At 45.6% G+C, this 23,618-nt stretch overlaps 1 protein-coding gene across 4 annotated transcripts in view; it reads left to right on the plus strand.

The window, feature by feature from the left end:
• The window catches only part of LOC142776506 (uncharacterized), a 243,424-nt gene that overhangs the window by 104,300 nt on the left and 115,506 nt on the right, over window positions 1-23,618 (plus strand). For 2 of the 4 annotated variants that reach the window (XR_012887589.1, XM_075880300.1), the window contains one exon: window positions 18,138-18,242. The exons of the other annotated variants lie outside the window; for them this stretch is intronic. Coding sequence is in view for 1 of the 2 variants with exons in the window: in XM_075880300.1 (XP_075736415.1) it covers window positions 18,138-18,234 (97 nt within the window). In the remaining variant the exon portion in view is untranslated. Of the gene's footprint in view, window positions 1-18,137; window positions 18,243-23,618 lie in introns of those variants that run through there. 4 annotated transcript variants of the gene reach the window in all.

A 23,618-nucleotide genomic window follows, 5' to 3' on the forward strand; every position in this document is an offset into this window, starting at 1 on the left:
TTAAGTTCAACATGACAGCGTTTTGAATGTGGAGCATTTTTAGTTGAACCATGACGGGGATCTGGCGTCCGCAGTGCCGTCTACATCCCCAATGTGCATGCTTACACCTAGTGCCATCTGTCATTCCCCTCTCCCTCTTTCACCTCGCAAGGCCGAAGCAGGCAGCTTCTGCTAGTAAAAAAAACTACTGCTCGCGCTGCACAACTGTTCACTGGCCACCCCATATATGTAGGCACTGGATTGTGCATTTGAAATTCAGTCAAAGGCATCTTACTTGGTTTTTGCTTGACCTGATGCTTTGCTTGATTCGAGTAGGTGTGGTGGAAGTAGCAGTACCATCAACCAGTAGTGGGGTGCAACTCAACATCAGCATTCCACCACTCATTAAAGGCAACCATTCTTCTTCATTTAATAAATAAAAATAATAAAGTCGGAATAACAATTAGGCATTACCAAACCACACCCAGCTACTCAACATTCATGCCATACCCCCACCACTCTGCGACGCATTTACTCGAGTTCCCTCCTGTGAGAAGATGCAGGTGACTGCATTTTTTCTTTTTTTGTATGTGTGGTGGTTGCAGCAGGGAGGCTAGTTGTTTCCCCATATTTGCGGCAAAACTGGTACCAGGTATTGCTAGAAACATCCTTGGAGCCCCAAACTAGGTGGCAGAAGAAATCATAAACCCTGATTACTTCAACTAATTCTCAGTTTCTTGCATCCTATTTTTGTATATGCAGTTATTTCGAAAACCCATCTTTTTCAAATATTTCTCACAGTCTCAGTGACTTGAAATAACGAGGTTTTAGTGTACATCCACACTGTTTCCTAATCATTTTCCGTTTAGAGTTGTTTGTTTAGCTAATAACATTTAGGATTTTCAGTTGTGCCTTGCATATTTATTTATTTTGTACTGTGCCACTCCTGCTTGGGCCACATGGCCTGCAATATTGTAAGTGAAATATATCTGTCAGGTGTGCATTAGCATAGAGTCTGTTGCACAGTGAGGCGCTGGGATGTGTGCGCTTCTGCAATTGTCCCTGTCTGCATTACTGCTCCACATCTATGATAATACTTAGACACACACAACAGACAAAATAAAAGAAATATAGAAGACTAGCGCACACTTCAAGTTAATCTATTTTCAGAAAGTGGCCAGATAAAAAGCAAAAGCAATGGTGGAATGCATGCGTGCATAAGAACCAAGTAACGATAAAAAAACTTTTAGCTCAACGATAAAACCAATAAGAAAAGCTAAAACAAAAGCTACATTTGGCACATGAGGGTCATAAAAGTCAGGTGGGAAAAGGTGTGGCAAAAGAACACCCAGGTCATGCCATATGTGCGCGTGACTGTCGCTGGTCTATTCCCAGCACCAGAGACCTATAAAGGTAAGCCGCTTCACTGTTTAATCCTCTGCAATGATGGTAAAGGGACTGTATTCAACAAAGTTCTTCTGGCACGAAAAATCTACAATAGACAAACTAGAAACGTGCATAGGGTCTCTGATTGCCAATCTCCAAATGTATTGGCAGGTAACCCAACACTCTGGGAAAAGTACCCTTCTCAAAAACAAAAGCTGTAAAGGAAACTTCATGGCTTGTGCATAGTTCTGGTGGAAAATACATCACATTCTCATTGTTCCTAACTTCGTTTACTAGCTACTGAAGCAAGAACTTATCTATTTGGTTAGTGACATAATCTCTTACCTTCATTGGCTTCTACAAGAAGGGAGCGGTCTGAGAAGAATTCGTAAAGGTGTTTGAGAAGCTGGCGAAGGCCACCTCTATTACTGATTGCCCCATGAAGCTTTCATGCTGCATGTAAGGGAGGCTTTGTGATTATGAAATCAAATTTATTACAAGGTGTGAGATTTCTGTGAACAGTTTTCTGGAGTTTCCTTTTTACTTCCACTGCACTTTTTTATTGAAAGGGAGCCATTTGTGTGCATCGTTCTGGTGTGTGCACCAGTTTAGAGGATAATTTTTTTGGCTAGGGTAGAAAGAGCTATACTGAATAGGGGTGCTGTTTTTGCCTTGTTATGCGGTACAGTTTCATTTGTAAAGGTAACATCAAAGAGCCTGTCTTGATAAAGAATTGGACCCACTAGTGACAAAACGCGATCACCGTTGCCTGTGAGGCACCAAGGCACTTGCACATGAAGATCTTCTAGTCTGGAGCTTGAATTTGCTTCAGGAGCTTGTCTTGTATGATTCTGTAGATTACATCTTCGCACAAATCATAAAGTGTCACACTTGTGAAGAATTTTTGTAGTCAGGAGACAGACTGGAGTCTACAATAATAGCAAAAAAATGATAGCTTTGCCGCAAAGGCGAAGCAATGAGCACGATAGCAACGAATGGGAAGGTCACGCGCAGAATGGGAAGCAGATCGAAACGTGCCACGCGTTTCTCATACACAAATAATGCAAGAAACGCACTCGCAAGTACAGACGAACGAAAATAAGCAACTTAGTTGTTTCTTCACTGTGTCTAAAAAGCATGCTCATTTTGGAAATCGAGACTGTGCAACGATTGCAGCGACCTTAGTACGCCCAGTAACTAAACAGAATCATTCCGGTGAAAACTTAAGGACAGCCAAGACATAACATGCTTCCAACCGCGAGATAAGGGTGTGCGAGTGTGCGTGCATAGGCTTTACGACCACCCACTCCTCTCCCCGAGGCAAAGTGTGCGTGGGAAATGAGGGAGCGCGCCACCGCATGCTCATTGTGCCATCTTGCTGGTGGTGCTGAAAACAAGCTACTTCCCCCCCGAGATGTCCATCACCAGCAGTAAGTGGTAGATGTAAATAGCTTTCCGTTTGCAGGTTGAAGAACGTGCTCCTCGGTGGCTCAGTGGTTAACGCCTCGCACTCGCGATGCAGAGGTTCCAAGTTTGATCCCGCGTGCCGGAGTATTTTTCTAGATTTTTTTATTTCTTCCACTTTCACACACACACACACGCACGCACGCACACACACACATACACATTATAAAGGTGATTTATAGCACTGGAGCTGTCGGCTGATCGCGCACAGTGTCGAGCCCAGTCGGCTAGCTTGTGCCTCTGCTGCACACACAATACTGCTGTCCTCCTTGCGCCGATCTACTTCCTCTTCATTACGATTGGCCCCCTGAGAAAAAGGAGCCATCCTGGCAACTTAGTCATCTTCAGGAGTTGTGGAACCATGATACGGCTTCAGCCTTTGAACATGTATGACCTCAGGGTTACGACGTTTCATACCAAAAGATGGTGTGAGAGGCTTAATCAGGTAGTTGACCAGGAAAGCCTTTTCGAGGATGTGGTAAGGCCCATTGTACTTTGAAAGAAGTTTGGAAGAAAGTCCCACTGTGGTGATGCGGCACTGACAGCCACATGAAGTCACCGGGCAGAAAAATGGGAGTCCAGGTGTGGCCATCGTGAATGGCTTTCTAGCGATTCTGGTCAGCTGAAGTAAAGTAGCAGGGCAGCTGGCCACATTCTTCAGTGTGTCTGCTGGCTTCCAATATAGGCAGACACTCGGAGGCATCTGCTCGATCGAGCAGAATGGATTCAATCGTGTGCATGTGGTGATGGTCGTAAAGGAGGTAAAAGGAGGAAAACTCGGTTGTGGCTTGCGTGGCGGTATTATAGGCGTAGGTTATGAACGGGAACGAGGTCCCAACTAGAGTGACCAGGTGTGACATACATGGCAAGCATGTCACGAAAAGAGTTCGATTATAGCGCTCCATAGTGCCATTGGTCTGCGGATAGTAAGCAGTGCATGTGCGATGAACAATAGCGCAGACAGCAAGCAATTTTTCCATGACCTCAGATAAGAAGGGGCGGCCTCGGTTGCTGAGCGATTCTCGAGAACCTCCGTGACGCAGCATCAAGCGGTGCAGTACGAAAGTGGCAACTTTTTGTGCTGTAGCAGTCTTGAGAGCAACAGCCTTGGCATAGTGAGTTAAGTGGTCGACTGCCACTATTATCAACCAGTTTCCAGCAGGAGTCATGAGAAGGGGCCTATAAATATCAATATCGGCAGGATCGAAGGGTCGGGATGAGCATGGCAACGGCTGTAGTTCTCCTGCTGAGATGTGCGGGGGAGACTTGCGGCACTGGCATTCACGGCATGAGTGGACAATGTTGTGAACGAAGGTATAGATACCACGACAGTAGTATTGGTGCTGAATTCTTTCATACGTCTTGAAAGCTCCTGCATGGCCACACTGTGGGTCAGTATGGAAGAAGGAGCAGATCTCTGACCTCAAAGCTCGTGGTATGATAGGTGCCCCTCTGGAGCGTAGCTGCGACAGTAGAGCAGGTTGTCATGAATCGCAAAATGGGCAACCTGGCGCCGGAGTGTTTGGGTTGGTGGGACTTTAGAGGTACCTTAGATAAGGTTGAGGAGAAACACCATCCAGGCGTCATTGCGTTGTTCCGCAGCAATATTATGAAAGGCAAGAGAAGACAACGTGGGCTCACACGCAGGGTCATCGGTTGGTTTTAGGGCGAGAAGTGAGCGGAAAAGCGTGTCAGCGTCAGAATGTTTGCACCCTGAACGATAAACCACGCGTATGTCGTACTCCTGGATCTTCAAGGCCCAACAGGCAAAGTGGCGAGATAGGTCTTTCAACTTCGAAACCCAACACAGTGCATGGTGGTCGGTAACGACATCAAAAGAACAGCCATATAAATAAGGGCAAAACTTGCAAAGCACCCACAAAATGGCCAAACACTCCTTTTCTGTCATGCTGTAGTTGCTTTCAGCCTTGATGATTGTGCGACTCGCATATGCCACGGCATATTCTGTCTCGCCAGGTTGACGCGGTGCGAGCACTGCACTCAGGCTTATGCCACTTGCGTCGGTGTGGACCTCAGTGGGAGCTTGGGGGTCAAAGTGGCAAAGACTCAGTGGCGTCGTAAGAAGATGTCACAATGTTGTGAAAGTCTTATCACAAGCTGGAGACCATGTCGACATATTGTGAGTGCCACCAAGAAGTTGCGTCAGAGGTGATCTAATCGACACAAAGTTTCGAACAAATCGGCTGAAATAAGAACACAGGCCAATGAAACTGCAAAATTCTTTCATGGTAGTGGGTTTAGAAATCTCAGTGACGGCGCGAAGTTTATCAGGATCCGGGAGAATGCCACTCTTGGACACAACGTGTCCAAGAGTGGCACATACAGCTGATATACAGCGAATCGGCATTTCTTGAGATTTAATAATTACCCAGCATTCGTTAAGCATGTAAACACATGCTGAAGTCGGCGCAAGTGTGTTGGAAAATCAGGGGTGAACACCACGACATCACCAAAGTAACATAGGCAGATGTTTCATTTAAGACCTCGCAGAACATTATTCATCATTCTTTCTAACATAGCAGGCGCATCGCACAGTCCGAAATGCATGATGGTGAATTCATACAAGCCGTCAGGTGTGAAAAAAGCGGTTTTGGCGCAATCGCCTGCGGCCATAGCCCCAACTGCCAGTAGCCCGACTGCAAGTCTAATAAGGAAAAGAATTCAGCACCCTGTAAGCAGTCAAGAGCAATGTTGATGCGAGGCAGTGGGTAAACATCCTTTAGCGTGATCTTGTTCAATCTCCGAAAATCGACGCAGAACCGGGTGGACCCATCTTTTTTGTGACAAGTACCACTGCAGAAGCCCATGGGCTCTGCGAAGGTCGGATGACCCTTCAGCGGAGCATGTCGTCGACACTCTCTGCAATAACCCGACGTTCCGTAAAAGACACGCGATATAGCCTTTGCCGCAGCAGTGAGTAAGAACCAGTGTCAATTTGGTGTTAAACTGTGCACGCACAGCCTAGTGATGCTTGTGCAACATCCAAAGAAGGACAGAAGTGCTGAAGCACAGTAAGGAGCTGCGATCACCGTGAAGGCGTCAAATCTTCGGCAGTGAACGGGCTGAATACATCTGTAGACGCTAAATCAGGCATGGAGAGGACACCCAGTTCACACACGGCTGTTGAAGATGCCTCATTGGGGATGGAGATGATTTGTGCAGAGTCGATCACCTCGACATTACCAAGGAACTCGCAATGAAGCAATCGCAGCGATGTCGAAAAAAGATGGTGAATGGGCATTGTGTCAAAACTTCCTGCCAAGTCAAGAGCAGCATAAGGCAATGGAAGGGCTCTTCGTGTAACAAACTTATGAGACGGCAGTAAGAAGACCGTTCCGTCAGCTATGGCAGTGCATGACACCTGTACGAATACCGAGGAGCATGGTTGCATATGGATTTCTTTCTTCAAGACAAGCTTAGCAGCAGATTGACTGTTGATGGAGGTGAAGTCGGTAAGGGAGGAGAATTCAACCTCTGCTCGAGCACAGTCAATTATGGCGTTGTGGCCCGAGAGAGAGAAACAACATTTAATAAAAAAAGTGGTTCATCGCGGGTGGGGCCCTTCTTCTAAGGCTCCACTGGCTATAGCGGCTCGGCAGACCTGACCAAGGTTCGCTAGTTGGCTTCCCAGGGTCCGTTCAGCAAGTCGCCCCTCCCAAGACCACGTATGCATTGGGTGCGTATGTCCTATGTCGACTGTGACAGGTCACTCTGGACAGCGGTAGGTAATATATTGTCACGAGCGGTTGCAATGCACGGCGCATACAGCGCGAATGAACATTCAGACAAAAGGTGAAGAAGGAAGACGACGTTGGGTGTGCTGTCTCGAGACCCCTTGTGGAAGTAAACGCGAACCATCCAGGCTCGCCTGTTTTTCAACCTTTTCGTGTACTTCTTGCGTGTAACATTTGGTGGAGCTGTGCTGGGTACCTCCCACGACCTACGACGGAGCCGTCAGCACCAGAACTTCGTAGAAGCCGTCGCCTTGCCGGACTTTCGCCATCGCGCCCCGACATGTCTCTGGAGCAAAATGACCCCCTCAGCAATGCCTCGGCAAGACCACCGCTGTATCAGCATTACCGAGAGCCACGGCCGTTCTCAGCAAAGCCAGGGGAAGACTTCGATGAATGGCTGACCCATTACGAAAGGGTAAGCCAATGCAACAACTGGAACCCGGCCAGCCAGCTCAGGCATGTCGTTTTTTATTTGACGGACACGGCCCTGGTTTGGTATGAAAACCACGCCGACACGCTTACTACATGGAGCAGTCTTATTGAAGAAATGAAGAAGTGCTTTAGCGACTCGGACACTAAGAAGAAACGAGCGGAAACAGCTTTAGCTCAGAGAGCTCAGGTGATCGGCGAGACTTGCACGACATATATTGAAGAAGTTCTCAAGCTGTGTAAGACCATCGACTCTCGAATGCCCGAGGAAGATAAAGTGGGACACCTTTTAAAAGGTATTGCGGAAGACGTCTATAACTTCCTCATTGGAAAAGACAACCTGAACACCGTATCAGACGTGATTCGGCACTGCCGCACATTCGAGGCGCTGAAAACTCGCCGAATCACGCCGAAGTTTGGACGGCTAGCCAATGTCACGACTGTGGCCAGCGTTGACGCGAGTCCGCAGACAGACCTCTCAGCTACCATTCGGCAGATTGTCCGTGAGGAGCTCCTGCGGCACGAAGAACAAACGCGTTATGCGGTGCCGCGTTGCGCCTCCGTCGCTTTCCGAGACGCCGTCTGCGCATCTCCTCCGGCTACTTGGCAGCATTCGGTGAATGCTGCGGATTGTAACAGCTACCGACACGACCCGCATTATGGCCAGACCGAACAACGCCATTACGACTCGATTGATCGGCGTTTTGATCAGCATCCACGCGACGTTCGCCCACGAAGACCCAGCACTGCCTACGACATCCGAGGGGAGGGGATGAGTTACTCTCAGCCTGTGGCCGCTGTGGAATATTTCAATCAGCGTCCGGAAGTTCGCCCTCTGCCCGTGTGTTACAACTGTGGCACGCCTGGCCACATAGCTAGGTATTGTAACCGACGTCGGGCATTCAGCAATGGACAGTCGGGATCGTTTATGCAACACGGTGGTCGTGCAATGGACACTAATAGGCCAGGAAACACCACTTTTGAAGGCTACTTCCGAGAAGAAGGAAGCCGTCACTTCCCTCTGGACAGCTATTCTGGAGAACAAGAAAGGTATCGAAACCGTTACCGCTCTCCTGCCTCCGAACGTACTCTGACACCACCACCAGCTTTCCGAGCGTCTCGATCTCCATCTCCCAGACGGCGTGTGACGTCATCATCTCCTCGACGCCGCTTCGCGTCACCACCGCCGGGAAACTAGCCAGCGCGGCCGATGGAGGTGAGGTCGCTGGAAAATCTTTGCTGCCGACTCGGATACCTCCACCTATCTTCATGCTGAAGAATAAGGTTAATGTACTTATTGATGGCGTTTCTACCATGGCTTTAGTCGACACGGGAGCAACTGTTTCTGTCATGAGTGTGGTGTTCAAAAATCTGCTGGGACGCAAGGTTATGTTTCATTGGGACCACAGCACAAGCTTTCGTGGAGTGAGTGGGGACTCATTATACCCGGTTGGTGTGTGTAACGTGGATGTCTCCTTGGGTGGTCAAACCTTTAACACTGAGTTTACCGTGCTTCCGCGTTCCACACACGATGTAATTCTCGGCATTGACTTTTTGAAATTGTGTGGCGCCAATGTTGACTGCCGAACAGGAGAACTCAGTATTTGCGGAAGTGTGTCCTCTGCGCTCTTAGAAGAATCATCCCAGCAAGAGAGTGTGTTTTGTGTTTCTGAAGACACTGTTGTGCCCGCTTTATCCGCGATGCGCGTTCCTGTTGTTTGTTCGTCTTCTGTTAGTACTTCGTTCGATGTTGCGGTGGAACCGGTCCATAGAAACTGTCTTAAGAAAAATGTGTTGGTTCCGTATTGTATGGTTTCAGTTACCGATGGATGCGCAGGGCTATGGACGCTAAATTGCTCCACTGAAGCCGTAGTGCTGTCTCAAGGCCTAAAACTTGCTACGTTTCAGGGAGAGTCATTTATACCTATGGCAGTGCTTACAGAACTACCGGATACAGCACAAACCAGTGTCTCGCACACCGCAAACGAACACATGCTCGGAATGGTAGCTACATCGCTCAGTGACCATGAACGTCGTGTTTTGATGGCCCTGCTCTCGAAACACTCTTCAATATTCGACTTTGCACAGCACGACGGCCCCACATCGATTCCTGCATCCCGTACTCGCCATCGCATCAACACAGGATCCGCTGAACCGATTCGTCAAAAACCATATCGTGTGTCCTCTGCGGAGCGAAAGATCATCAGCGCTCAAGTCGAAGAAATGATGGGTAAAGGAGTAATTCGGGAATCGTCTAGCCCTTGGGCAGCTCCAGTGATACTGGTGAAGAAGAAAGACGGCACGTGGCGATTCTGTGTCGATTACCGTCGCCTAAATGCCGTTACTAGGAAAGACGTATACCCACTCCCACGAATTGACGACGCCATCGATTGCCTCTTTGCGGCTTCTTACTTCTCTTCTGTGGATTTACGATCAGGTTACTGGCAAATCCCTATGCACCCGGATGACAGAGAGAAGACCGCTTTTGTAACGCCCGATGGACTATTTGAATTCAACGTGATGCCTTTCGGGCTTTGTAACGCCCCCGCAACGTTTGAAAGGTTCATGGACACTATACTTCGCGGTTTGAAGTGGGAAGTTTGTATGTGCTACCTAGACGACGTTGTGATCTTCGGCCGAACATTTCGTGAGCATAACGAGCGCCTGGACTTGGTACTGAACTGCTTGAGGAAGGCCGGCCTTGTGCTTAATTCTAAAAAGTGCCATTTTGGTGAACGACAGACACTTGTGCTGGGACACCTGATCGACAAAGAAGGTATACGACCAGATCCACAAAAGACAACAGCTGTGGAGGCATTCGAGGCACCTCGCTCTGTGAAGCAGCTACGAAGTTTTTTAGGGTTATGCTCCTACTTTCGCCGTTTCATTCCCAAATTTGCTGACATAGCTCATCCGCTCACATGCCTTCTCCAAAAAGGTGTTCCTTTCGAGTGGAGCTCGGAATGCGACTCATCGTTTCGGCAGCTAAAGCTACTGTTGACGTCCCAGCCTATTCTTCGCCACTTCAATCCGTCATCACCGACAGAAGTTCATACCGATGCTAGTGGTGTTGGCATTGGCGCCGTACTAGTTCAGCGTGTCGGCGACAGCGAGCATGTGATATCGTACGCTAGCCGCTCATTGAGTCGCCCCGAGCGCAACTACACTGTCACCGAACAAGAGTGTCTGGCGGTCGTCTTCGCTGTGCAACGGTTTCGATCGTATCTCTACGGGCGCCCCTTTACTGTCGTCACGGATCATCACTCTCTATGCTGGCTTGTGAATCTTCGGGATCCCTCTGGTCGACTAGCACGCTGGGCGCTCCGTCTGCAGGAGTATGATTTCGTTGTTTCCTACAAGAGCGGCCGGCGACACGCTGATGCTGATTGTCTCTCTCGCCTGCCACTCCCAACGACTGAATGTGACGCGGACAACTTTGATGAATACATCGCTTTTGTGTCCACGGGATTTCCGGATATGGATACCTTCATATCAGAGCAGAGGAAAGACGACAGCTTACAGCCGCTATTCGCGGCCGCGCGGGAGTCCGCTGCAGACAATCGTTTTCGCTTACGTGACGGCGCCCTATATAAGACGAACTTCTCGGCTACCGGTGCGCGCTACCTTTTGGTTGTCCCCAAGAGCCTTCGCAGTCACGTATTATCTGCCATGCACGACGAACCAACTTCCGGACATCTTGGATGCACAAGAACACTCTACCGTGCTCAGGAACGCTTTTATTGGCCCCGGATGCGCAATGATACCGAACGGTACGTCGCCAGCTGCACCCAATGTCAGCGTTACAAGCGACCAACTGACGCGCCGTCTGGTCGCCTTCAGCCTGTTTCGCCTCCTAGCACCCCCTTTGAGCAAGTTGGTATAGATCTTCTGGGCCCTTTTCCGCGATCCACAGACGGCAATCGTTGGGTCATCGTTTGCGTAGACCACTTAACCCGTTATTGTGAGACGGCAGCACTGCCGTCGGCCACAGCAAAAGACGTTTCCATCTTCTTGCTGTTTCAAGTTATCCTCAGACACGGACCTCCTCGCATCGTAATCAGCGACCGTGGGCGGCAATTTACCGCGGATGTTGTCGAAGAGACCCTTCGTCTGTGCTCATCAAGCTTCCGCCATTCCACTCCATACCATCCACAGACTAATGGTCTAGTGGAACGCACGAACCGAACGCTTGCCAACATGCTGTCCATGTACATCGACTCCGCGCACAAAAACTGGGACACAATTTTGCCTTTCATCACCTATGCTTTCAACACCGCAAGACATGAGACCACTGGTTACTCACCTTTCTTTCTCCTTTATGCTCGTCCACCACGCTATAATCTTGACACTATGCTTCCCTACTCTGCTCATCACAGTGAGCCGATCAACGAGATTCTCTGTAGAGCAGAAGAAGCGCGACGCCTCGCTCGGCTACGCACCGTCACCTCGCAAGACCGGTCAAAGATCCGCTATGACGACCGTCACCGACATGTTCACTTCAATCCTGGAGATCAGGTGTGGCTCTGGACGCCTTTACGGAAACGTGGCCTGTACCAGAAATTTCTCGCTCACTATGTCGGGCCCTACGTTATCCTCGAACGCCTCAGTGAGGTCAACTACCGCATAGCACGGCTCACAAGCACTGGACGGCGCTCGGCTAAAACAGAAGTGGCGCACGTCGCTCGCATGAAGCTATGCAATGCACGAACCACTGAGTGACTCGCCCGGCGGGCTTCGTCTGCCAACGGGGAAATGTCACGAGCGGTTGCAATGCACGGCGCATACAGCGCGAATGAACATTCAGACAAAAGGTGAAGAAGGAAGACGACGTTGGGTGTGCTGTCTCGAGACCCCTTGTGGAAGTAAACGCGAACCATCCAGGCTCGCCTGTTTTTCAACCTTTTCGTGTACTTCTTGCGTGTAACAATATGTTAGTGTAGGAGTATCTCCGCACCACGGACATGCGTTGGGATATCTTGCCAGGTACATCCTGTGAAGCGTATGCAGATTTGGGAATGTATTAGTCTGCAGGCGGCGCAAGTCCCAAGCTTGATGTCTATTGAGGTCCTTATGGGGAGGTGCCCTGATGCGGCGATCTAATCTTTGTTTCTCTAAGATTCCACGCCATGTCACTCCTTCATCTGTATCCTCTTCAGCAGTGGGTGGTAGTGGGGCTCGGCCACTGAGTACTCGAGCTTGGCAATGAACAAGTTCATTGCCATCCTGGCCCGTATGGGCCTGGCACCAGACTAACCCATGGTCAAAGAGGAGTTCGTTTCCCAACAACTTGATGACCTTTGTAGGTAATATGCCCTTGAGGTACATGCGACAAGCTGTCTGAGAGTCTGAGACAATGTAAGCAGAGATACCCTGTTTGTCTGCCATACGAATGGCGAGAGCAATGGCAGTTGCCTCGGCTGACGCGGAGGATGAGGTACATATGAAGGCGGAGTTGACAAGTTTACCCGGTTGACTACAGCGAGAGCAAAAGCGTGAGATTGCCCTTGCTGCTTAGGGTAGGGACTGACGTCTGTATAATAAGCGTCAGGACGATTCTTCAGTCGCTGCAGCCTCTGTACTCGAGCTTTTTGATGTCCTATATGGTGGTACGGATGCATATTGCAAAGGATGGGCTGTGTCATGATGCGCTGTCTGAGATTTTGTGAGAGTAGGTTGGTGGCTTCAGAACAATATTACAGTAAGATAGGATCTGAGTCCTTGGAAAAGAAATTTCCCCTGTGGTGTGCTGCAGAGTCGTTCTCGCTGGGAGATGAGTGTGGAAGCTGCCAGCTCCTTGAAGGTATTATGCACTACCAGTTCCAGCAGGTGTTGTGTGCTTGTTCTGGTAGGTAGTCCAAGGGATACTTTAGTTACAAGTCGAAATAATATGTGGGCTTGCTCCTGCTTTGTTTTCCAGGTTGTCTGGTAAGGGAGAGCATAAGTAAGCCGACTCAGAACAAGTGCTTGCACGAGCCTCAGCGTGTTGTGCTCAGTCATGCTGTTATTACCTCTGGAGATTCTTCTAATGAATCCCGTCAGGCTTGTTATTGTATGCTTCAGCTTATCTAATGCAACCTTTGGTGCGAGAGAAAGTCCCATGCTAAGATGATGTAGTGGGAGCATGATGAAAGCACGATAACTTTCATCGTGTACACAATGTCTTGAATAATCACACATGCTGTACAGACTGCGGTTGGTTGAAGGGGCGGTGCACTTGCTTTTCGCAGTGACAATCCAAAAAGAGGCGTCGTGACCTTATGACGGGAGCGATGAAATTTGGCATGGATTACAGATACAGTGGCACCAGTATCGACAAGAGCGACTGTTGTGACATTTTCGACTAAGATGTCAATGACATTGCTAGGAGAAGACCGAGGACTTGGGCAAACTAAAAATTGCGCAGTTCTTGCCTTGGGAACTGCATCGCCTAGTTTCCCTCGTCGGTAGGTGGCCGTCGACGAATCTGCGAGGAGAGGATGGCCAGCTGGAATGTTCGAATCGAGGGCGATGATGAGCATGGCAGCGAGGTTCTGGTGCGGCGGAAGGATTTTAAGGCGTGTCGGAATCACGTGAGAAGTAAGGCACTCGTCGGGTGTCATCGAAGGTCTGAATCTGGCAGCGTCTGCGCCTGGCAATGTGTCCAGGGTACCTACAGGCGAAGCATATGGGGTGATTGTCAAGCATTCGTCATGGATTTACGGGGGCAGTGTTGTACCAGAAAATAGAAGGAGGAGTACAGCTCACAGAACACTATATAGGCGGCACTCCCCCACTGCGGGCGGGCATGGAAGCTACCACAGCACATGTAAGTGGGGCAGCCACAAGATCTTGCTCCCGGGCAGCCGGGAGCACCTTGGCAACCTTTCCTTGGATGACATCACGAATGAAGGATGGCAGAGTTAAGGTAGGCTCTTGAGTGGAGGGCATCAGTAAGAGCTGCCTTCTAACTTCTTCGCGGATGAAGGTCTTAATTTTTGTCAAAAGCAGCACACGTTCGGTGTTGATGGTGAGGCTCGTAAGTGGCGTCGCATTGGGTGGTGGAACTCGCCTTGTCAGAGCTTGCTGCTTGCGCAATTTGTCGTAGCTCTGGAACACGCTAATAACGTCATCGATTGTGATCGGGTTCTTCACCAGCAACGTGTGAAAAGCATTGTCATTGATCCCTCTCATTATGTGCTCTATTTTGTCGGTTCCGTCACATCAGCATAGACGCGTTTGCAGGATCGACGTCTTCAATGTAACTGGTGAACATCTCACCTGTGTCCTGTGCATGCAAGTGCAAATGCTGTTCGGCGCGGAGTTTTCCGACGGTGGGTTGGTCAAATACTGCCGTGATTGCTGTCTTGAAGGGTGACCACGTTGGGGTGTCGCCCTCATGGTTTCGGAACCACAGACTTGCCACACCCGTGAGATGGAACGATACTCGTGTTAACTTCTCCGCATCGTCCCACTTATTCAGAGCGCTCACCACTTCATAAGTCGACAGCCAGGCTTCAACGTCGTTTTCATCAATTTCGCTGAAGATTGGAGGCTCTCGCAAGAGAACACTTCCAGTGCAGGTGAGAGGTGGCGAAGAAAGCATCTGCTGGTCCGCGTCTGGCACGGCAGATGGTAGTTTTTGTGAACGGAGTTTCAGGATGGCAGAGAGAAACGGTACCCAGCACGGCTCCACCAAATATAAAGGTGATTTATTGCACTGGAGCTGTTGGCCGATCGCGCACAGCTTCGAGCCCAGTCCACTAGCTTGTGCCTCTGCGGCACGCATGATGCTGCTGTCCTTGTGCTGATATACTTCCTCTTCATCACAATATATACGTATACATACATGGTCAGTGATGGTGACGCCGATGCCGGCAGCAAAATCTAGCGTAGTGCATCCATATAATTGCTATCACAATAAAAACATCTATGTAAAAAGGAAGAGCTAAGAAAGACGCTAATATTTTCAAGAGCAAACCAGAGCCAACAATATAGACATGTGAGCAAAACTAGCCACATAAATTGAATGCCTCAACCCCCCGTCTCACGTATTAATTAGACAGGTGCTATAGTAGTAATAATAAAAAGAAATGCCATACTACCCTGACCATACACAACCACTGCAGCAAATTTTCCACCGGCTTGGCACGAGTCACGGCAGTGCCAAAGCAGTGTAGAGTTTGCAAGATGGAGTGTTCTGTACTAGACCAGTATGGATGTGGTCTTTGTGCACCGGGCTAATGACATGATTAGGTAGTAGCACTGGTGAACCTGGGCACAGACAAGTAGCATATGCGCAGTCTAAACCAATTGTTAGGAATGGTGCTACAGCTCATGTTTTTGAGCTATCTTTGACCATAGGCCTCCCAACCTCGACCATAGGTCACTGCGACACGCGCTTTTCGCCGCCTTTCTAGCAAAAACTGATCGCTCCTCACTCTGAGCCTGCCTACTGCCTGTGCTCTCTCAGCACGTTCATGCGCTCTGCACGCGCTGTTGTCTGATAGTCCTGCATGCGCAGCGTCACCTGTGACTTGCTGCAATTCTTTAGAAAGGTTTCGAAAACATTTTTATAATGTGATTATCACCAGAAACGATAGCGATTCATCCACATCCTTTGCGAGACCAAGCAATTAAGTCATCGAACACTATGTCATTGCGGGAGCGCTATGGTGTGTGGCGATGATGAATAGTCAAATTACTATGACATCAAAAGCGAGGTGATGGTGCAAATTTTATATGTATTTTACCAGTAAAATGCGCATTTGCTGTGGTAGTCGTGTCTTCTCGAAGCTGTCGGAAAATCACCACCATGATTTTTGGTGAATTTGTATATAGCATTCAGATTTCAATTGTTTGGATACCAAGTTTCGTGTGCGGCTTTAAATTTATTAGGTGGTCAGTGTGAAGAGCCTAAAGTGACGCCTCTCTTGTTGAGTCGCTGGCACCCTTTCAGTGTGCAGTGTAAGGTTTCATAAGAGTTTCACTTTTACCTAGGTTTTCATCGGATACTAAAAACATTGTATTATAGGTTCAATGCCACCTTCGATTTTTTACAGCTCCTTTGAAAGCATGATGATGCGCACACACACATGCAAAAAAAGTATTTTATGCCCACTTCGACCATGCGTGTTCATGTTTCCTGCAGCTTATGTTTATATTTAGGATAAAGTCCTAGCCTAATCACGCAGCGTGTTCACTGAAACGAATGCCATTTTCGTTGTTTTGCCCAATTGGTCTTTGTCATTTTACACAATATCCACTAAGGTCGAGCATGTTTATAATTACGCCAAGATTTACCTCCGATAACCGCATCTAATTTTGCGAAACCATCGAAAACTTTATTGCTGCCTTGGTATTTTTTTTCAGCTCATTTTCATAGCCGCCGCGACTCGGGCACATGGAAGGATGCAATTTACGTGTCAAAACTATGATATTAAGAGGCATGCCATTGTGTGAGATTCTAGATTTATTCCTGGCACCTGAGGTTTTTTAACCTGCACCTAAATCTATCTGAAGTGTAAGGTGCAACGATAACAACGAAGAAAAGATGCACACACACCGAGCACCACTTGATTTACATTGAGTGTTATACCAGCTTGTTCTTGAAATATGCAATCCCAGAATGCTCTGTTTGCCATTCTTGCACCTAAATCTAAGCACATGTAGTGTTACTACATTGCACTCCCATAGAAATGCAGCTGCAGAATTTGATAATCGAACTCATGAATTCGATCCTAGCATTGAAACTGGCTTAGCCTACTGACTTATCGGTAGGTGTTGCCTGCAAGATCTGTACATATAACTGCTCAGCGCAAACATGGAGCATAAATATGTTCACACTGAGTGGTGATGAGAAGTCTGCAGCTATTAGCTGAATAAAACACTTGCAGGGATCATGGTACTGTAATTTAACAGGAGTGTATAAGCTAGAAAGCTCTGCTGCTTTCCCATATCAAATGGTCATCTAGAAAGCCAGAGCCCAATCTTGAAATGTAGAGCAGTTGTCTATTTGCTCCAGCTTCAGCTTACAAACGCGCTACCTTTTCATATGAGTCTGGCCATCATGTTTCTCCTCATTATTAGTTGGTAATAGTGTGCACCACAAAAAAATTTTCAAAGTGACAAGACTACGGAAGTATCCACAAACTGCCATAGTTCACTCTTGACTCCATCGCTTCTCGCACTATTTGCATAGGAAACGGGTAGAACTTCACGGCCAGTTTTCTGCTCTTCGACATTTCTAAACTTTTGTTGCAGCTTACAATACAGCAGGAGTGCATGCCTGCTTTCTGGGATGACGAAGGAGCGGCGCTTACAGAGACACCTGTTAGCACCTTACAGTCAGCTCAAACCACTCACAATGTAGCACTGTCAATTATATTTCGAAGCATGCTGCCAGTCGCCTACCTGCACTAAGCTGATATATGCTCTGCCATTTAAAACTTAATCTTAGTTTGTCAAAAAATGTGTAACTCACTTACACTCACTGATAAAATCTTTTTTGGAAAATCTGGGCTCCCTCAGACTCAGACTCACCAAATTTTTCTACTGAACTAACTCGGATTTAGACTCGCTAAGATATTTTTTAACAAACTTGCTCAGATTCAAACTTGCCAAAATATTACTCGCTGGAACTCACTCACACTAATACTCATGGCTCTATCTGCTTCTATGTAGGTCTGAGCGAGTTCTCTCATGAGCCTGCTAGCATGTAATTAGTTTTTTCGCCCATAATGTCTGTGCTTTTTAACACCAGTATCTCGTATATAACAGTTCTACTTGGCATCCTTTCATTTTGTAACTTGAAGTATAAGTTATTAGTGGTTGCAATCTAGTAAGAATATTTTAAGTTTGGAGCTCTTTGGAGGCCTGGCTTGTTCTGCATTTGTAGACTTCATGTGTCCTGATTATGCTCATAATAATGTGCTCAGTACATGCCATTTAAAAACTAGAAATGCTTAAAACAGAGTTTAAATGAACAAGCATGGTCTAAAATAGTTCAATTCCTAGAAATAACCATGCAATTATTTACTTAACATTGCTAAAAATGTTTCGGAGACGTGTGGCAAACTGTGGCCACACGCAAGAGAGGGTGTCACTTCCTCGTAGAGCTCACGATTTTTCCACTCACTATCTTTCTAGGATGCTACTTCACAAAAGGAAAACCTTGGGAGAAAACTTGCCACAGTTGACATGTATCTCTACTGCCAGCCCAAGCAGCAAGTTGATAAAGTGCTGAAAAAAGTAGCCTGCGTGTTGTACACTGAATTTGCGAATAACACTAACAGATCTCTACTTGTACCGAGGAAACCCTACATGCTTACCTCAAACATTCGTGTCATAACTTTAGTAAATGGAACGTACGAACTGGAACTATTGGGTGCACGTGCTACAGACTTTTTCACGTTCCGCAGTATTGGAGCTGACCATGTATTTTTAGTGATAGAAATATTTTTTCAAGAACTTCCTATCAAAAAGTTTACAGGGGGGGGGCTGTAGGGGAGGTCCAAACTTGCACCTCTGATTAATAAAAGTCTAAAACTTCAGCTACATAAGGTTGACAGTAATAATTATGTTGGATAGATAGGTCTGTACGTTGGCCAAAAATGAGGAGCTCATGCAGACCCACTCAAAAAATATACCTTGCCCTTATGGCTAAGTTGAGCTTGCAAGTTCACATGAATATTATTCACCTGGACTCACTCAACCAGAAACTCGCTGCTTAATCTGAGCCTGATTGGACTCGTAAGCGAGTTTGCTGACCTATGAGTGAACCTTCAGGCCAAGTTTAGAAGAGGTGCACAGAATGATAGAGACTAAGTGATGATGAAAATTGATAATGAGAAATATATTAGGTGGGTGTCTTGTTGAAAAAGGTTCGGCGTGCAGATGTGGACACAAGTAAAAAAAAAATTGCATTAGTTTGCATGTTGTTATCTACTGCAAAACTACACATGGTAATAACAAGAGCTCAAGCACTGCCACTGCTGCTTGGCAGCTGAGGAGAAAAAACAACAAAAGCCTTGGTGCTGTCACTTGTGCTCTGTTGCATTTTGCTCAACCTTTCATGAATGTCTATACTTTTAAATCCCATAACAACATGACTAAATAAACAAAGGAAGGAAAAGGACATTTACTACTGACACCTGACCAGCGCACACAGAATCACTATGGTGGGAATGGGAAGAACAGACTGAAATAGGCAGCACAGACTCGTGCTGGGATAAGCTTCCTTGAGTAGTGTTAGCACAATTATATTTTTCTATGCTGACGGCCTACTAAGTAGCTCAAGTTTTTGATTCCAGCTCACTGAGTGCCTATTCTTAGTCTGCTACTCATTAGCGCAAATTTGCAACTCTAGCGCCTGATACTGCCATCTGTATGTAACAACCTAAAACTGGAGCAGTCTACTTGCAATCATGCATTCCCCTAAAGTTTCAGCGTTTCTGCGACCAGGGATCACCCATAATAGAGTGTCTTTTTTTTATTCTTTTTTATTTTTATTCAAGAATGACCCCACATTGCCTTTGGGCGTTATAGCAGGGGGCTTACAACACTGATACAAATGTTTCTTCATTTGCACAATGTACTTGCTCTTCAGACATCTGGTTCCATTCCGCTATACACTTCGGAAAAAAGGAGTTAGTGAACATGCAGGTTCTGGGGCAAATATTTATAGAGTTTGTGCTTGTCCCTTTTTGAAAGACAAAAAGTTGTCTTGAGGTAAGTTTTCTTGGTATTGCTAACCTTGTTGTAAAATGTCTGAATAAACGATTTTATTCTTAATGTTTGTTTATGTGAAGATGACAATTCCTAATTAAATTTTCATTTCATTATAGTGACACTATTTGTTTTACAGTACCTGCACAGGACATACCTAGCTACTTCATTTTAAATGCTATCGAGAATGCGAGACTCGCTTCTGATGAATCCCAAATCAAACACTCATACTCTTTATCAGTCTTACACATGTAGAAAATGCATTACGTTTTAATTCACTCTTGTGACATCTCAGATTTTATTGAAGGAATTTCAACACCTTTTCAGCTTTACGCACCATCTCACTGATATGTATAATCCACAAAAAATCTGTAGAAAACACGATGCCTAAGTACTTAGATACATCAACGGTGGCAATGAACTCCTTATTAATACAGCAGCTATTTATCAATGGTTTTTATTTTTTAGTGAAACACATATGAATGCAATCTTTTACATTTTAAGTATGTTTCACTGATAGCACAATATGTATTCTGCCCAAATCTCTATGAAGTACTGTTGCATCCAGATTTTAAGGTATATTTGGTAAACCATGCAACCATCAGCAAATGATTGTAGAGATGGTGTAATACTGAAATTTATGTCAGTTATATAGATTAAAGACAATATAGGTCCCAATACAGAGCCCTGTAGGCTTCTGGAGGTGACGTTCATGCAACTAGATTTTTTAATAATAACCCCAACACACTGGCTGTGCTCTGACAAGAAATCTTCAATCTATTTTATAACATCAATATTATATTTAACTGCTGAAGTTTGTAAATAAAAAGCGAGTGGGCAATCAAATCTAAGAGATTTCGAAAAAACATAAAAATAAGAATCTGTATAGCCCTCAGCACCCATTTTACACCCTAAATCATGGTAAAATTCTACAAGTTCTATAGTGCAGGACAAGCCCTTGTGGAAACCATGCTATTTTTTAGGATTTCATTCTCGCGAGATGATTCATGATAGCTTTATGAATGATGTGCTCCAATAACTTGCATACAATACATGCCAGGAAAACAGGCGTAAAATTTTGGACATCTTTTCGCGAATCACCCTTATGAATTGGTGCAACGTGTGCTTTCTTCAAATCGTGTGACATGTCACTGACCTGAAGGTAATTCATAAAGATAACAGAATGATGAAGGGAGTACCTAACGCCACAGTGCATTAGCACACGAGGGGAGATGCCGTCCGGACCAACTGCTTTAGTTTTGTCTAATAGCTTCAACAACTTTTTTATCCCATGCTTCCTACCGGTGCCATGAGTGGCACATTGCTAACAGGGTTTGTTAAACTGCCTGATTTCATTGGGAAAGATATCAAACATGAAAAACTCATTTCCATACGTTGCCTTAGTTTCGTTATTCATAAAGACTTGCTTACTGAATACGATTTCTGGAATGCCTATATTACTAGATTCACGCCCTTTTACATCTTTTGAAAGAAAGGCTGAGTCTTTCTAAATAATTTTTTTGCAATCTTACAACCAAGTTATATATAGTGTACATAGTATTGCTATTTGTTGTTTTATTATGTATTATTTTTGTTGTCCATTCACTTCTGTTTGTATATGCAAACATTTTTCCCCTAAAATGATCCTCTGCCAGTTAGCTCTAATTTATGTAATTGCAAGGAATGTCCTGAGCTGGAGCCAACATTTTTACATGATGAGAGAGTTCTAGAAAATCTGGTGTACTATAGGGTGTCAATAATGAAATTATATAGACCCTATAGCCTATACAAAAAGCTTTAATTGCTTAATATGTAAAAACTTCAGGCACCAAAGGTGTTCATCCCTGAAATTTGAATGGTGTATGCAAAGGTATCTTCTCTGTGTAATATATTTGCAGCAATACCTCAATCTGTTTATAGCAGTATGTGTACATGTAATATTCAGTGAAATGGCAGTACCTTCAGTTGTTGAATTTTCGTGGGTCTATAATGATTACTGTGGTTTACCGACACTAAAGCACGATATGGTTAGGAGAGAAGCCGTAGTGAAGGACTCTGAAAATTTCAACCATTCGGGGTTCTTCAGCATGCATCTAAGTACACAGGCCTCGGGCAATTTCGCCCCCATTGAAAATGCTGCCGGGATTCGATTCCGTGAGCGGTGGGTCGAGTGATTGGAATAGAAGAAGCCCGGTTCTAGTCGGGGCACTACGCAGAACCCAACTGATGCAAATGGGAAGACCACATACAGCATAATCATCATCATGGCGGCAGCACTCCTGAAGGTAAACGGCGGCTTGTTGAAAAAGAGAACATTTAGCATTAGAATCGTGCGGAATCATCACCATATTTTGTGGCGTTTAGCCCCAAAAAAGGACGCAAAAAAACCAAGAAGAACCATGGAGCCTAAGTCAACAAGAACACGAGTTCCTCTGTGCAAAGATAGTTTTACGAGGTGCTTTACAGCTATGCAGAGAAGCTAGCTTCGAGACTGTAAGCAGGGACAAATTTGAAAAATTATCCGCGAGCGGGTGCGGGTTATACGCAAGAAAACACGCTATATGTAATAGGCAGAGCTTGAACGCAGACATAATGTCGTAAAAATGCCACAGCATCCCTGATTACTCTTTTGCATTGTCGAAATTAACTGGCAATACTAGTTTAGGTGGTGGTTGACCCCTGCCCCCCAACTTCGGATTTCGAATTTAAATAAAATGAGTCGACCTACAATCGTGTGGGTGTGGTACTTTAAGGTAATCGGAGCAAAAACTTTGTGTATTATTTGAATAGATTGAAATGCTTGAACACGAGTGAGTTCTACTAGCGAAGTAATTGTTCCCTACAAGGCTGCTTGTTGAAACATTGGCTGTAGCGAAACTCCGTGTTGAGCAATTTTTCAGTAAAAAATGCTTAGGAGTGAGTCCGCGCCAAACGTCCCAGCCATTTTGACGACCATCTCAAGTGTATTCGAAAAAAAAAACGTGCTAATCTATACAGTGCATCAGAGAATTGCTGGAATATTTCGGAGAGAAAAAAATGTTTGGCCATGTGGATGCCTTCTGAACTTCCCAGAATGTCATCTGGATGATGTTTGTGAAAAAAAAATATTTTCAAAGTTCCGCTTCTTTTTTCTACACGAAATTTGGTTTAGAAAATAAGTTAGTGAAACTTTTGAAGCTCAGTAGTAATAGCACAATTTTTATGCCGCATCCACCCTGAAGAATTCGCACAAATTATTTTATATGTAGATTTTTCTGTTGCAATACTGCACTTTGTGTGAATATCCGAACAAAAAATATTTGATATACAGAAGCTATATTTTGCGGAATATTTTAGACTCCTTAAATTACTTAATTTTATGCGAAAAAAACAAATTTCACAAAATCGTCATTTTTCCTCCACATTAAGACGCAATTTGCGCCATGTAGTAGTCCAAATAAAATCATTTTTATATCTAAATCGGAGGATATTAAACAGTTTTTTACATGGCAATTTTTATCACTACAATTTTTTGTTTTGAGGAAGAAAATATTTTTTGAAAATTTCTATTGACGGATATCTTTCCATTTCGTCATATGACAACTTCCGCCTTGAGCAGGTGTCGCGTAACTTAAAAATAATTGTGCTATTTTATTAGGTGATGTAGGCGAAAAAAAACGTAGTCTTGAATGATGTATCTTTTGAAGGTAATGAAACATCGTCCCCGTCAACATCTGTATTGGTGGGAGGACCTCGTCAGGCGTGAATTCTTTCAGTCCTCTCTTTATGAAGTGTAATCTTTTGTACCTAAATATTGTCATTATTTTATTATAATCACAACTATACTAATTAGTCATGTTAGTAAATACTTAGCTGTTTACGAATAACAAGTTGCGTGTACACAAGTCAATAGCCATCTCCTTC

The sequence above is a fragment of the Rhipicephalus microplus genome, chromosome X, assembly GCF_043290135.1.
Source record: "Rhipicephalus microplus isolate Deutch F79 chromosome X, USDA_Rmic, whole genome shotgun sequence".
Classification (NCBI taxonomy): Eukaryota; Metazoa; Arthropoda; class Arachnida; order Ixodida; family Ixodidae; genus Rhipicephalus; species Rhipicephalus microplus.